This window comes from Sclerotinia sclerotiorum, genomic scaffold, assembly GCF_000146945.2.
Source record: "Sclerotinia sclerotiorum 1980 UF-70 scaffold_11 genomic scaffold, whole genome shotgun sequence".
Taxonomy (NCBI): Eukaryota; Fungi; Ascomycota; class Leotiomycetes; order Helotiales; family Sclerotiniaceae; genus Sclerotinia; species Sclerotinia sclerotiorum.
Window position 1 is genome coordinate 862,513 of NW_001820825.1, and position 14,257 is coordinate 876,769.

General features: G+C 39.4%; 5 protein-coding genes and 1 non-coding gene across 6 annotated transcripts; 5 read left to right on the forward strand and 1 right to left on the reverse strand.

The window, feature by feature from the left end:
- Positions 1-730: 730 nt before the first annotated feature.
- SS1G_08453 (predicted protein) lies at positions 731-847 on the forward strand (the record flags this gene model as incomplete). The annotated part of the gene is made up of 1 exon (XM_001590663.1): positions 731-847. The coding sequence occupies one exon, from the start codon at positions 731-733 to the stop codon at positions 845-847; it is 117 nt and encodes a 38-aa protein (XP_001590713.1).
- Positions 848-2,660: 1,813 nt separating this feature from the next.
- On the forward strand, positions 2,661-4,731 carry SS1G_08454 (hypothetical protein; the record flags this gene model as incomplete). Its single annotated transcript, XM_001590664.1, has 4 exons — positions 2,661-2,666; positions 2,753-2,851; positions 2,923-3,687; positions 3,739-4,731. 4 exons carry the CDS (start codon positions 2,661-2,663, stop codon positions 4,729-4,731), a joined length of 1,863 nt encoding a protein of 620 aa, XP_001590714.1.
- A 1,833-nt stretch (positions 4,732-6,564) lies between these two features.
- Positions 6,565-8,433, forward strand: SS1G_08455 (predicted protein; the record flags this gene model as incomplete). The annotated part of the gene is made up of 4 exons (XM_001590665.1): positions 6,565-7,792; positions 7,984-8,006; positions 8,145-8,247; positions 8,417-8,433. The coding sequence occupies 4 exons, from the start codon at positions 6,565-6,567 to the stop codon at positions 8,431-8,433; spliced, it is 1,371 nt and encodes a 456-aa protein (XP_001590715.1).
- A 1,931-nt stretch (positions 8,434-10,364) lies between these two features.
- Positions 10,365-10,482, forward strand: SS1G_14628. The gene has a single exon. It is a non-coding gene; the product is annotated as a tRNA-Pro (tRNA).
- Positions 10,483-10,779: 297 nt separating this feature from the next.
- Positions 10,780-11,913, reverse strand: SS1G_08456 (hypothetical protein; the record flags this gene model as incomplete). The annotated part of the gene is made up of 2 exons (XM_001590666.1): positions 10,780-11,659; positions 11,729-11,913. The coding sequence occupies 2 exons, from the start codon at positions 11,911-11,913 to the stop codon at positions 10,780-10,782; spliced, it is 1,065 nt and encodes a 354-aa protein (XP_001590716.1).
- A 702-nt stretch (positions 11,914-12,615) lies between these two features.
- On the forward strand, positions 12,616-13,617 carry SS1G_08457 (hypothetical protein; the record flags this gene model as incomplete). The annotated part of the gene is made up of 3 exons (XM_001590667.1): positions 12,616-12,874; positions 12,939-13,468; positions 13,543-13,617. The coding sequence occupies 3 exons, from the start codon at positions 12,616-12,618 to the stop codon at positions 13,615-13,617; spliced, it is 864 nt and encodes a 287-aa protein (XP_001590717.1).
- Positions 13,618-14,257: the final 640 nt, after the last annotated feature.

A 14,257-nucleotide genomic window follows, 5' to 3' on the forward strand; every position in this document is an offset into this window, starting at 1 on the left:
CAAGTGCTTTTCTGGTTAGTGTGTGCATATCTTCGCAGTAGTTGGAAATACCCTTGGTTAATTTTGTATGGATCGGTGTGTGTATGCAGACTGACTGCAATATATTTCGTAAGAAGGGATGAAAAGTATCTATCTAGGTACCTACTTGAGTATATGAAAATTCGGGTGGTAGATTAATAAATATTGGATAATAGTCATGATATACATATAGAGTTATATCTTGACTCATGAATTACTAATGAATGATAAAATATTAATGAAAATGACGACGACGGGTGGACAATACTATAGAGGGTACTACCTAGTACCCTCAATAGTAAAGGTAGAAGGTTTATACTTTCAATTTTTTGATCTCGGGATCATCAATTTAAATAAATGATTCAAACTTGTCCCCTTACACTCTTTATGCGCAAGATCTAATTGGTTCATCGAATAAATATTTCACCTCGATCAGGAAATTGGGCATTTCATGGTTTGAACCAATAGACATGTCTAGATGCAGGATTCGGATTTTTGGGTACACATCTTGTAGGGAGGTTGTGGATGCCTGATACTGTATAGAATTATGTATGTACCTAATAATTATGTATAGAATTATGTGTACACAGCAAGCCGGGAAATTTCTATGACGATGTTAAGTGGCTTTGATATTTTTGATACCATCTGAAAAAGCACGATCAAAACGTGGAGTTTTAAATGCCGTGTGTAAGGAAGAGTATTTAATTTCATCATGTCATGTCATGACCAGTTTTCCCTCTCAGTACTCCAAATCCAAATGCAATTGTCCGTCCGTGTCAACCTTGAGAGTTTGGTTATCGATATCGATAAGAAGGAACAAGGTGTGTAAGGTTCAGCGGTTTGCATGATAATTTGGAACCATTTGCTTTTAATGTCTCGCTGCTTTTTCCTCTGTTTTTTCTCCGTACTGCACTAATAAGATCTTACATTTTCCCATGACTGAAAGTGAATCTGGATCAATATTTATTGATGAGAGAAACTTGAATTCTCTAACATTTATGTTTTTACTATTTGAGATAAAACTTAGCTAGGTAGCTAAAAGATGTCAAAGCTACTTCTTCACATTCAAAAATTTGTTCTAAAGTCTTTCTAGTCAGTGAAAAGCGGCATCTAGGTAAAATAAATGTTCCTAGTGCCATGTATATCAAACCTCTACTAACGGTAATTGTGGATATCATCGGGAGAATCTTTGGATAAATACCAAATGAACATGTGCGGAATCGTGATAGTCTAGAAGCATTGAGTAATTTAAAAGAGGGATCTTGGTACTGGGTGTATCCATCTAGGAAGTCGAATGATGAAACTGGAGAAGATGTCATTATCATCATCTACAGCATTGGGTCGCCTTTTCATATCTATCTATCTATCTATCTATCGATTGATTGATTGATCAATCACACATGGTATATTGGCATGAATATAAATCTGATACTCGAACATTTCAAAGATGTCGATGTACAGATATGCAGGCAAATATAGATCTTGTCAATAGAACTTTATTACTAACATATGCATGCTCCTTTCCCAACTGCAAGCCAAGCATCCTCAATCCTTTTGTGGGAGTAATCCCTTGCCCCTCTCTAGCCAAAGATAGAGATTCTTTGATCCAACAAAGAAAAGGCAGCAGCAGATCAATAATGAGGATGCTTTTTAATGCCAACTTTATTTTTTCTATAATATTTGATAGAGATTGGAGCTTCCTGAGAAACTTATTTGTTATGTAAACAGTTTGTTCTAAAAATCCGAAATCCGGTACCGGTGAAGAAGAAATCTATTCTCTACATAATAAGTATACCTCTATTTCAAATACTAATATTCACATATTATACCCGAAAATCCCATTGTTACCAAAACGCTGAGGCTACACTACACTGCCCTGTTCGTTTGTATCCCCATTCTCAGAGGCTCAACCTTGCTTTTTAAAGCCGTTCGAGGGGTAACTGGACAATCATCTCCTCTTAAGAAAAAAATATCTCGTTTTGCAGCTAGCTTAGCCTTTTCTTCCCCTCCCTTCTTTATTGCAGATCATCATCTATCTTCTTGCATCCCATTCTATTCTATTCACCTACGCTCCGCATCAACTAGGTACCTAGATATCTGCCGAGTACCTCGAAAGATACCACGCGCGCATACAGTAGACAGGATACAGCTACTAGGGATTTATTATCCTCTCATATCTATACCATACCATACTATACCATACATACCACACTATCTTACACTATCCTACACTATCCTACACCATACTTTAAAGTTATAACCCATCGTTCGAGATTCTTTCACGCTACATTACAGGATTCACATCTTTTTAGTCACCCCACCTTATCAGTCCTTCGGAAGCTAGCTATTTCATAGTGTAGTGAGTGGACTCGGAGTACTAGGTAGCGCTTGGGGTTTTTATCGCCGCTTCAAAGAAAGTTGGAAGCGTTGCATTGAGAAAAGGAAGGAAAGTTAAGAAGCAAGAACGATCGATAGTGATCATATTTATTTATTTTATCTACATCATTTAACGACAATCATATCTTGTGCCCCGACATACAAACCATCAAAATTGGAGAATCTCTTGAATTTCTTTTCTTTTCATTGCCTTTCTTTTTTGCCTTGCATCTCGAGGAGCACGACATAACGATAAAGCAGTCAATATGAAGGTCAGTCACCAACCAGTCTCTTGTTTCGTCTGAGCATTTTACAAACAAGTAAGAGTCATCGCTAACTAAATATGTTTGTCTATCAGGCTCTTCGCAGGTCGATCAAAGGTGAGAAGCCTGATTCGAAAGTTCAACATGTTTCCCTCACGCCCAAATCTGCCGTCGCAATTGTCCCACCGAAAAAGGTACGTCGCAATTCGTATACTTGAATCGCAACGGCATTGATTCGCATTCTAACAAACCGCAATCATTCTAGGTTATTCGCGCATTGTATGATTATGAGGCACATTCGAACCAAGAATTAGGTTTTACGAGGGGCGATTTCTTTCACGTCATAGGACGAGAAAATGATACGGATTGGTACGAGGCATGTAATCCCGCGGTGCCAGATGCAAGAGGATTGGTACCTGTTGCATACTTTCAAGCGTTAGGGAAGACTGAGCGAGATAGTGCGCAGTCCATATCAGATAAGTCGCCTATGATGAAGGTGGATCATGATTCGGGTTATTCCGACATGTCCGGTTCAGGGACATTGACGAGTCCACCAGATAGCGGTGGAGGTCAAAGATTTTCAAAGACAATGAAAGGCACCGGCGCGATGGTTTACGGCGTGGTTATGTACGATTTTGCGGCGGAACGACCCGATGAATTGGAAGCAAAGGCTGGTGAAGCAATCATCGTGATTGCTCAATCGAACCCAGAATGGTTTGTCGCGAAACCAATTGGACGACTAGGAGGTCCAGGACTGATACCGGTGGATTTCATCGAGATACGTGATATGAGTACGGGAAAGGCTGTGCCAAACGCGCAGGAAGCAGTTCAGAGAGCGGGTGTACCAAAAGTGGAAGAATGGAAGCGAATGGCTGCCGATTACAAGAATAGTAGTATTACTTTGGGCAAATTTGAAGTTCCCAATGGTTCATCACAACAGCAGCAGCAGCAGCAACAAATGCAGCAAAATATGGAACGATTGAGTTTGCAGCAAAGTGCAAGGCAGAGTCAGCAGAATGGTCAAGGCTATGTATGTATTGATTCGCGTGGTGTCAAGAAGCTTATACTAATCCAAAATCAGGACCAAAGACAATCACAACAAGCGAGAGCCGTCCAACCAGTTCAACAAATACCACAAAATCCCTATTCCGTACCATCTAAATCCACTTCTCAATTATACGCTCCGATTTCCGCTCGAATACCACGATACTGTTTTGCAGAAGATAAATATTGGTTCGTTATTGAAGCAGCTTTGGAAGATGGAAGACATTGGGAACTTTCGAGATACTACGAAGATTTTTACGATTTCCAAATCGCTCTTTTGACAGAGTTCCCAGCGGAAGCAGGAAATACTGGTACACAGAAGAGAAGTTTGCCATATATGCCAGGACCCGTCAATTATGTTACAGATGCTATAACTGAAGGAAGACAACATAATCTGGACGCATATGTCAAGAACCTTTTGACTCAGCCGGCATACATCTCAAGATGCACTCTTGTCAAACAGTTTTTTGCGCCTCGAGAAGGAGATTATGAAATGGACCCAAATGCAGTGGAAGAAGAATATCGTTTATCAGGTGGTTCACAACAATCATCAAGCGATTCAAGAACACAAGCAGCATCTAGGCAATCTTCGCGGGGTGATTTAAATGGAGAAACATATTCAATTGGTGGCCCTACTGGTTTAACGGCCGCTCCAGGACATCAAAGAGGTCAATCATCATTATCTGTCAAGAACGGTCAAGGTCCAACACGTCAGACGTCATCCCTTTCTCAGCCACCTAGCAATTCATTAACTCCAGCGGCGAATATGAATGGACAACAACCATCTGCTATGAAGGTCAAGATCTATTTCGGTGATGATTTGATAGCTATTCGAGTACCTACAGATATCCAATATAGGCAACTTTACGAAAAGATTAGTGATCGCTTGAAGATACCACAAGGGGACGAAATTGCATTATACTACAAGGACGAACCTAGTGGAGAAAAACCAAATTTAATGAGCGACAATGATCTAGACATTGCTCTACAACGAAACGATAAGCTCATTATCTACGTCGAATATCAGTAATGATGCCGGGGATGATGTTTACATCGACATGTATCCGGTATTGAACTTGGGGATAGAGAGTCAAATACTCTCACACATTCTTTGAACGATATGTTCTATTGCTACTTTTTTGGCACTTATACCTTCTTAATCTGCTTCGAATGTACAGACAAATTTTGGTGAGGGTTGATAATAGCTGCTGGTATAACTTTAGCAGCCGACACCACACTCATTTTGTTGCAGATCAACACATTTTTCATAAATACCTTGTTCTTTTTCCTTTCGAAAACATTTCTGTTGGTGATGAGAATATTGGGAGGCATCAGGCGTTATCATTTATGGCGCTTCCTCTTCTTTATTCCCCTTGATACTTTTTTTTACTTTTTCAAGATTTTGGGTTTGCATATTTAGTGCGTGACGGACATACCATGGAAGTTTCATTTGTTGGAGGAAGTTTATCAACTGATTATTACTTTTTTTTTGTTTGTTGAGTGGTGGAAGGAAAGAAGGGAAGGGTATGAAGGGAAGGGAAGGGAAGGGAAGGGAAGGGAAGGAAAGGAAAGGAAGGGAAGGGAAGTGGAAGAGGTGATGATAGTGATGACTAAGTTTTTATTTAGCCTGTGTGAATGAATAGGTACTTGAACCGTTGAACAGCGAGCATTTAAGTATGGAGTAGTGAATTGAATGATTGATTGAGATTGAGATGAGGATGAGATTGAGATTGAGGATGTAGTGTAGTGCAGTTGTGATTTGTGGATGTGATTAGTGATTGAGGATTTTGTGAAATTATAATGTGTAATGAGTGTAGTGTTAAATATGCTTTTGAACTGGCTAAAAGGGAGAAATTGTAATCTTATTCCTCGAAATACCGATACAAAAACTCTACCCAATAAACCGGCTTACCTAATAATCACACATGCATACTAGATACTAGGTAGGTACCTAGGTACATAGGTAGATGTATGCATTAGATCGCCATCCATCGTATCGTATCGTACCACCATAGCTAATAAGGTTACATATACCTAACATACCACTTATTTAGTCCATCCAAGTCCATGTCCATGTTCAAGTTCATATTATATTATATCACATCGTACCGTATTCCAAGACAGACACCCCTCACTTCATCTTCACCTCTTTCATTGAGCAGTCGATATATTTATATAATTATATATAGGTATCTCCTTGCATAATTATATAACTATATAAATATATAAACGCATTTTTCAAAGATCGATCAATCTTTTATTGGCTAGTTAAGGTTACGTCCGTGTGGTGGGTTTGAGGTTTGAGGTTTGCTTCGTTTTCGTTTGATGCGGAGGAGGTGTATACTTCGAATTGAGCTTCTTCATTCTTGAATGTTTACGGAGTCGTTGGTTTTTGTTTGGAGATTTGAGATTTGAGATTTGAGATTTGCGATTTGCGATTCTCTTGCTCTTTGGCTTACTGGCGTACTGGCTCGCAGGCTCACTGGCTCTCAACCTCGCAGATTCACTAGCTCTCAGGTTCACTAGCTCGCAAGCTCCACTTCCGCCCCGCCTCGCATCATCGCTCAAGCTAGACAGACGATCTTATCGCAATCGATGGAATGATTCTTATCTGCTGTTGAATAATTGATTGAGTTGCAGTGGGTTTTCCCGTTGCTATTGCGACTGCGACTGCGACTATATAGGTACCTAGTGATATATTGCTACAATAATAGGATACGCGCTACACTCGCTTTCAATTCGGTTTCGATTTGCGCATGAGTGGTCGAGATTACGAAATTCGATGGGACGAGAGTTTATGAGTTAAGCATAATTTTATCACGGAGCTTTCAAAGCTCAAGGATATCTTATCATCACAAATGCCATGCCACCTCTACAGTTACGCCAAGAATTCCCTTCTTTGAAAGCTTTTAAAGAAGCGTTACATGCTTGGGCTATCGAAGCACATTTTGAACCTAGGATTTTGAAAAGTGATACTGGGAGAGTTAGGGTTGGGTGTAAGAGAGATCCCGAATGTCCGTTTGTGGTGAGATGTAATTGGGAGAGAAGAGGTGGGAGGGAACCATTGGCTAGGGTTACGGTTTTGAGGGAGAGACATACTTGTTTGGATGATTTGGTTAGTGTTGGACATCCGGGTGCTGGGGTTAGAGTTGGGGTTAGGGGACAGATTAATGGGGGATTAGCGTCGGGAAATGGGAGTTGGGATGGGAATGTGGGAGGGATATCGGTAGGGATAGGACAAAATGGAAATGGAGGATTAGATGGAGTAGGTATAGGGATGTCGACGGGAATGGTGGTTAGAAATGGAGAAGGGGAAAGTGGACATATTATACCCGGAGCGAGAGTTATTGAACAACATAATGGGGGGAGTAATAGTGGAATGTCAATACCAGGACAGGTTTTACCGGTTCTACCCAAAGTTCAAAGGAATAGTGCGAGTCGATTACCATTTTTGATGGGGATTTTACCTAAATTAATGACGATTACGAAAGAAACTACACCAGTGGAGATTAGGGATTGTTTGATGAGGGAATTTGGTGCAGAGGTACATTTACAACAATGTAGAAGGGCGAAGACGGAAATTTTGAAGAAAGGAGGAAGTGGGGATGAGGGAGGTAGTGGACAAGGGGGGGGAACAGGTAGTGAAGGAACGGTAGGAAGCGGGAGTGGGAGTGGTGGAAGTGGAAGCAGCAATGGAAATAATGGCAAAGGTAGTGTACAAGGAAGCAACAACAATATACCACCAACCCAAGTCCTCTTCCCCGAAACAAACAACCACGCAAACGGAACCAACAATCCCGTAAACACATCCATGAATAACGGTCCATCTACATCCACATCTACACCTCAAAACACAAACAGAATCGATGCCCCCATGCCTCCTAATGCAAATACAAATCCAATCCGAACAGGCAGTAGCGCAAGTCCCCAACAACCATTCATATTACACACAGCACAAGGAATCGTAACACCGGCTGTTATATCAGAAAGAAATGATTCGTCGTCAATGCAAGTCGAGCAACCGATTCGTTGTCCGTATTGTATTAATCAGAGGTGGTTGAGGAGTATTAAGGATGCGGTGGAGCATTTGAGTATGCATGTTGTTGTTTGATGGTGGGGATGAATGGGTGAATGAGCGAGGGCGATTTGATTTTTATATGGGTTATGGGATAGGGAATAAGATGGGAATATCCAGGGTGGTAATTTGCTGTTGCTGTTACTGTTTTGTTGTTTTTTTTGTTGTGGTGTTAGGATTTTAATTAAGGTTAGGTATCTAGTATAGGATATATGGATTTTATTTTTATAGTAAGATTATATTATTCTAATAATCACAATGCTTTTAATTACTTTTGTGGTATTATAATAATAATAATACGTTTGAAAGTGATTCTGGTATTGTTGATACTACCTACCTACCTACCTATTGATATCTATCTATCCCAGATATCGAAACAGCAAAAGGGGGTTGATCGTGCTCCTGGTCCTGTTTCTGGTATGGGAGATGGAGATGAGGGTGGAGATAGAGATTTTATTATTGGATTGGATGGTAAGATTGTTTTTGTTATTTTGTTATTTTGGGGAGAAAGTTTAGGTTGGGTATGATGGAAGGGGTATGGAGGTCTAGAGGATATGAGGATATAGGATGATAAGGGAAATGATGGAAGGGGAATAATTCATTAGCTAATTACAACTAACATTTTCTTTCCTGTTCTTAGGGGAAACGAGTAAATAGATGGAGGGGATATATTTATATCAATATTCTCAAGACTAATGTAGTATCATTATGAATCATGAATTATTATTATTTGATGAGAGCTTTTGATGTTTTTATTTTTTTTTGTAGATGTAGCAATGTATATAGATATTGTTTTATTAATTATCAAATTTAATAAATTTTATATTTTAATCATCCTGATATCCTGATCTCTATATATTATCTAATTATATATTACCTTTTCTTGTATTTGAGTTTGAGTTTGAGTTCAGAGGGCTTGCTTTTGGCGCTTTGGGGTCTATTATAAAAATGAGGAAAAACTATTTGAGTCTAGAAGTCTAGAAGGTTTATTTAATATACTTTAAAAGCTCTTTTGAATGTAAAAGGAGAGGATAGAGAAGAAGTGAAGGAGATTTTTGTATAAAACTTTGAATTCACTTGTTGTGCTTGTTTGTATAGTTCATAGTGAGTTCATTTTTAAAGTGGTGGGATTAGGTTTCGAGGTCGAATATGTGGAAGGATTGTTTTTTATAAGTGAGTGAGTGAGTGAGTGAATATTCTTTGATGGATTTATTAAATGTTATAAGCTTGCAAGTTAAGTTCAATTTCAGTATTTATTTATTTACCCGAGAAAGTCAATTCTAACGATTCATGAGACAGGTCATCTACTTTGTGATCATCATGAAAATCGATCTAACCATTTATCACCATGACGAATCAACTACCTAGGGCGGTATTCAAACAATCTAATGGTGATTGAAGCCTTACCTTTGCTTTTGCTGTCTGTACCTATATTTGAAGAATTTGTATCTCCCCCAAAAACGATCACCCTGATAGAATATATATAGCGCTCTGCTTGATGTTAATCTCCTTTTAATAGACGTTAGTTTCGATTTTTAACGAATTATTAACAAGTGGTATATCTTCAACGCACCAATAGATCTAGACACTCAATAAATCCTCGATCTCTGGGAAAGTCAGATCCGGAAAGAAGACAGCAATTATTTGCTTAACCTAGTAAAATTACTACTGACCTGCTTCGAGGGGACGGGGAGAACTAAGAAGCGACTCTCTTTGATATAACTAGATTAAAATATTTACTACAATAAGACAGCACCTTAGATAAAATTGAAATTTCAAACATCTAAATGATGGCAGCTGTTATAAACTCTGCGCTGACTAGCAAATATCCCCATCGTCTTACAGCCTAATCTGACGATTTTCTCTCTATGATTAAACGCATTTTCGCTATGATTGTCACTCAGTTCAATTATTTAACCCTACTTCTTTGTAATCGTGGAGTGTATATGAGAGATTTCATGAATAGACGTTGCCAGCTTTCGTTGAATATATAGGATATAATAAGACCTTACTTATATTATAATAAGGCGATTAGATTTCAATCATTCAGATATTTATCTCCCTAAGCCTTTCCATACCGGTATCCAGCTCAAACAACTAAGTCTTACAAAAACCGATATTTAGTCTTATTCCTTTAATTATCATTATTGATCCATTCCTCTTTTAATCACATCCAAAATCACAATCAAATTCAAATCCGAAAATCAAACACACCACCAAATTTTAACCAATCATACAACTCTTCCATCCGCCCATCCATCCCCAAACCTCCTCATCCACCATCCACCCATCAATATCCCAAACTCAACCTCATATATAACTATTAACCCCTACACATCAAGCCGAAACCAACTTCTCCAACTCCAATCCCAGTCCCAATCCAAATATCCCTCCTCCATCTCCCCGCTTCAAGCCTTCAAAATTTTCCCCTTTCACCCCTCGCTTAACCCTAACCTCCTCTCCGATCCCCACCCCACCCACCCCACCACATACCCACCACGAAAATTTCTCTCTCTCTCCACCATGCAGAGATTTCCATTCCCCAAATGAGAATATATACCATAATATTAAAGGACGAATATAAGTCAGGCCTGATAGTTCAGTGGTAGAATTCTTGCTTTGGGTTGAGAATGATTAACTAATCTGTTGGTTAAGCTTATAAATCTAAATTGTAAGAGGTCTCCGGTTCGATCCCGGATTAGGCCCTGTGATATGTGACTTTTGCTTTTGCTCAAGGGGTTTGGGGTATCATCACGATTCAAGTCGAGGGGTGGGTGATTGCAGTTGTGATTGTGGTGATTTGGGATGGGAGTGGATGGGTGGGATTAGGTGCGGGATGGATGGAATATATCATTTTGTAATTCCTTGTTCATATTATTTATGCATGGGGTTGAATATTCAATGTTGTGAAATAGCTTCCTTCATAACCCATACCCATCTAATATCTATACACATCCTCTCCATTCCTTTTGTCTTGTCTTTTCCAAACTCCATTACCACACCCTAAACACTCATCTTCATATCAATCTTCCCATGTGGTTTATATCCCCTAACCTCAAACTCTTCTCCCTTCCATCCATCCACAACACCACTACCCCTATCCTCTCTCAAAATTCCTAATTCAGGAAATTCTCTAGGTTCTCGCTCAAGTTGTATTTTCAACGCATCAACATGATCAACATAAACATGTGCATCTCCCATAGTATGAGTAAATGTACCCGGTGTAAGATTGCATGCGTGAGCAAGAATATGAGTTAAAAGGGCGTAAGAAGCGATATTAAAAGGAACCCCGAGACCCATATCGCAAGAACGTTGGTAAAGCTGACAATGAAGTATGCCTTTAGGTTTTGATTCGGGATTTGTATTTGCTTCTGAAGTCGAGGAATCTGGAGTTTTCGGAAAAGAAACATAAAATTGTGCAAACATATGACAAGGTGGTAAGGCCATCAACTTAATATCTGCCACATTCCATGCACTTAGAATAATCCTCCTATCCCATGGATTATTCTTAAGCTTCCATACAATTTCCGCTAATTGATCAACACCTTGTCCTGTATAATCCGTTTCGGCATCAATATATTTAGCGCCGAAATGTCGCCATTGAAAACCATAGACAGGACCTAAATCTCCTTCTGCTCGATGAGATAAACCAATCGAATCTAGGTATGTGCGGGATCCATTTCCATCCCAAATTTTTATACCGGCTGCAGAGAGAGGAAGGGACGAAGTAGAGCCAGAGATGAACCAAAGAAGTTCTGTTAGGACGGCTCGTAGGAATACTCGTTTTGTTGTGAGAAGTGGAAGAATTGGAGTTCCGGTTGGGGATGTGAGGGAGAATTTTAGAGGGGCGGGGGCGAAGAGTGAGATAGTACCAGTTCCTGTTCTATTTGTTTGTCATTAGCTATGTGTTCTTCAGAATAGGGGAAAAGATAAATAATAAAGATAGATTTACCTATCAGGACGATGTTCACCGGTTTCTAAAATCTCTCGGATTAAGTCTAGATATTGATATTCTTCATGTTTTTTGGAAGTCGAAGTTGGATTTGGAGATTGGGATTGTGTTTGTTCTGTTGATTGTTTTGTAGCGGGAATTTCGTGAGGGAGAGTTGAGAGTTCTTCTTCTAATGATGGTGACATCGTAAGTCTTTTGAATTTGTAGAAGTTAAAAATTGGAGATTTTTTTGTGGTTTTGAAGGATGATTTCAAGGAAGTGAAGGAGACGCGTTTGGACGCGTAAAGTGTTATTTCACGCTAGGAGTAGAATTTTTGCCTGAGGATACAATATATTACGGCATAGTGATTTGGTAAGTATTTACTAATAACTTTCTCCACCAACAAACTTATTCTGCCCACACAAATTAACTATTGCGAGCGAGGGCGGTGAGCTAAAAAATTCGACCATACAATCTACATAAATGAGACGTTGATGATTCTTTGCCTATATCATGATTAATCAATAAGCATTCCCAAGTCGGAAATTGAACTCACAAGAACCGTTTTGACACGGCTTCTATCAATGATATGCCCGATGATGATAAATCAAGAATTAGATAAAGCATGATGAAGACTTGTCAAGTTCACGGATGCGGGGCAACATTGGGCCGACTTGGCTAGAGATTGACATACTCTAGCAGTGTTCAGTTATTTGAAATCTAGGACTCAATGCAGAGTTTTGAAGAAAGGTTATATAAACCACAGTTCAGTGAACTACATAGATAGATCAATCAACAAGCTTTTACTTCATACATTTTCCATTTGCAATCTACACATTTCACTATATATATAAGCACAGCTCCGTTGATAGTTTCAACCTTCCCATCAATCCTCAAATCATAAAAAATGGCCCCAAAAACAGTTTTGATCACTGGGTGCAGTGAAGGTGGTATTGGAGATTCTCTTGCCAAAACTTTCCATCGCAAAGGTCTTCGAGTTTTCGCTACAGCTCGAAATGTTTCCAAAATCGAACACCTTAAAAAGTTAGGACTTGACACTCTTGCCTTGGATGTCACGGATCCAACATCCATCAAAATGGCTGTCGAAGCCGTCAAATTGGCCACTGGAGGAACTTTGGATTTCCTCGTTAACAACTCTGGTGCTGGTATGTTTTTGAATCTCACATATCTACTTCAGAGCATTCTAGAACAGTTACTCACCAAAAATAGGATACGCCATGCCACTACTAGATACTGAAGTAGAAGTTGCCCGAAAGATGTTTGACGTCAATGTCTTCGCAGTCATCACAGTAACCCAAGCATTTTCACCCCTTCTCATCTCCGCCAAAGGAAAAATCATCAACATCGGTTCAATCCTCGGTTTCTCTCCTATGTACTGGCAAGGATATTACAACGCCAGTAAAGCAGCAGTCAATCATATTACTGATCAACTTCGTCTTGAACTCGAACCTTTCGGTGTCAAGGTCATTCTTGTAATCACTGGTTTGGTAAGAACCAAATTCTTTGACAATCAACCATCGGTGAGGTTACCGGAAAACTCTCCATATGCCCCAGCGAGAGATATCGTTGAACATGCTGCTGGAGGAGATGAGGAGTTGGCTTCTGCAATGGATGTAGATGTTTATACAGAAAAAGTAGTGGAGAATGCTTTGAAGAAGAATTCACAGACACATCAATGGGCTGGTGGAAATGCTTGGACGGTTTGGTTTGTTTCGACTTTTTTTCCACATACTATTTGGGTTAGTGTTGAATCCTTTTTACAATTCCCCCTATTTTTTTGCCCCAAAACATACATGATGCTAATGAGTATTAGGACAAGGTCTTGCCCTCAACAAAGAATATTGCTGAGTTGAAGAAGAGACTGTTGGCTGCAGGGAAAAGGGAATAGGTATTGTTAAAGAAGATGTTTCTGGGTGGTAATACGGGGCCAAGTTCATAGGCGTTAGGCGTTATTGGATGATTTATTGGACATTGGAAAATGTATTTATTTTATCTTCGGCCTACTTCTTTACATCACATTCCCTGATTGTAGATGTTTTGTGATCTCAAGTTTTAATCTTCTTCAATTCAATTTGTTTATCAAGAACATGCTCAGAATCTCCTCATTCGTTTTCAAAACTCTTGCCGCTTCAATTCATTTTCCTAAGAGCACAGTGTTATGGTTTCCTGTTTAGAGTCAAGCATACTCGATGAAAATATCGAGATGCAGGTAGTGATGCAAATATTGAAGTTGATATTGCAGCTTTCATATTACTCCCATTTTGTGAGAAATTCAATATCGATGTCGTCAACCAAGGCTTAGGATGAGGAATACAGATACAAATTAACTGGCAACTCACATACCTAATCGCAAGCATAGTCTTCTACCAGCTGTATCAAGCCGTAGCATCATCTGCGAGATTTCCTCTCGATTTTCTTGGTCCACTTTCCTTCTGTCATGGTAGCAGCAGCACCAATCTTCACATTCTTGTTCACCTCAACTCTACTAGCTATCTGGTTATTTCGACATTTTGAAATATCTGATTATT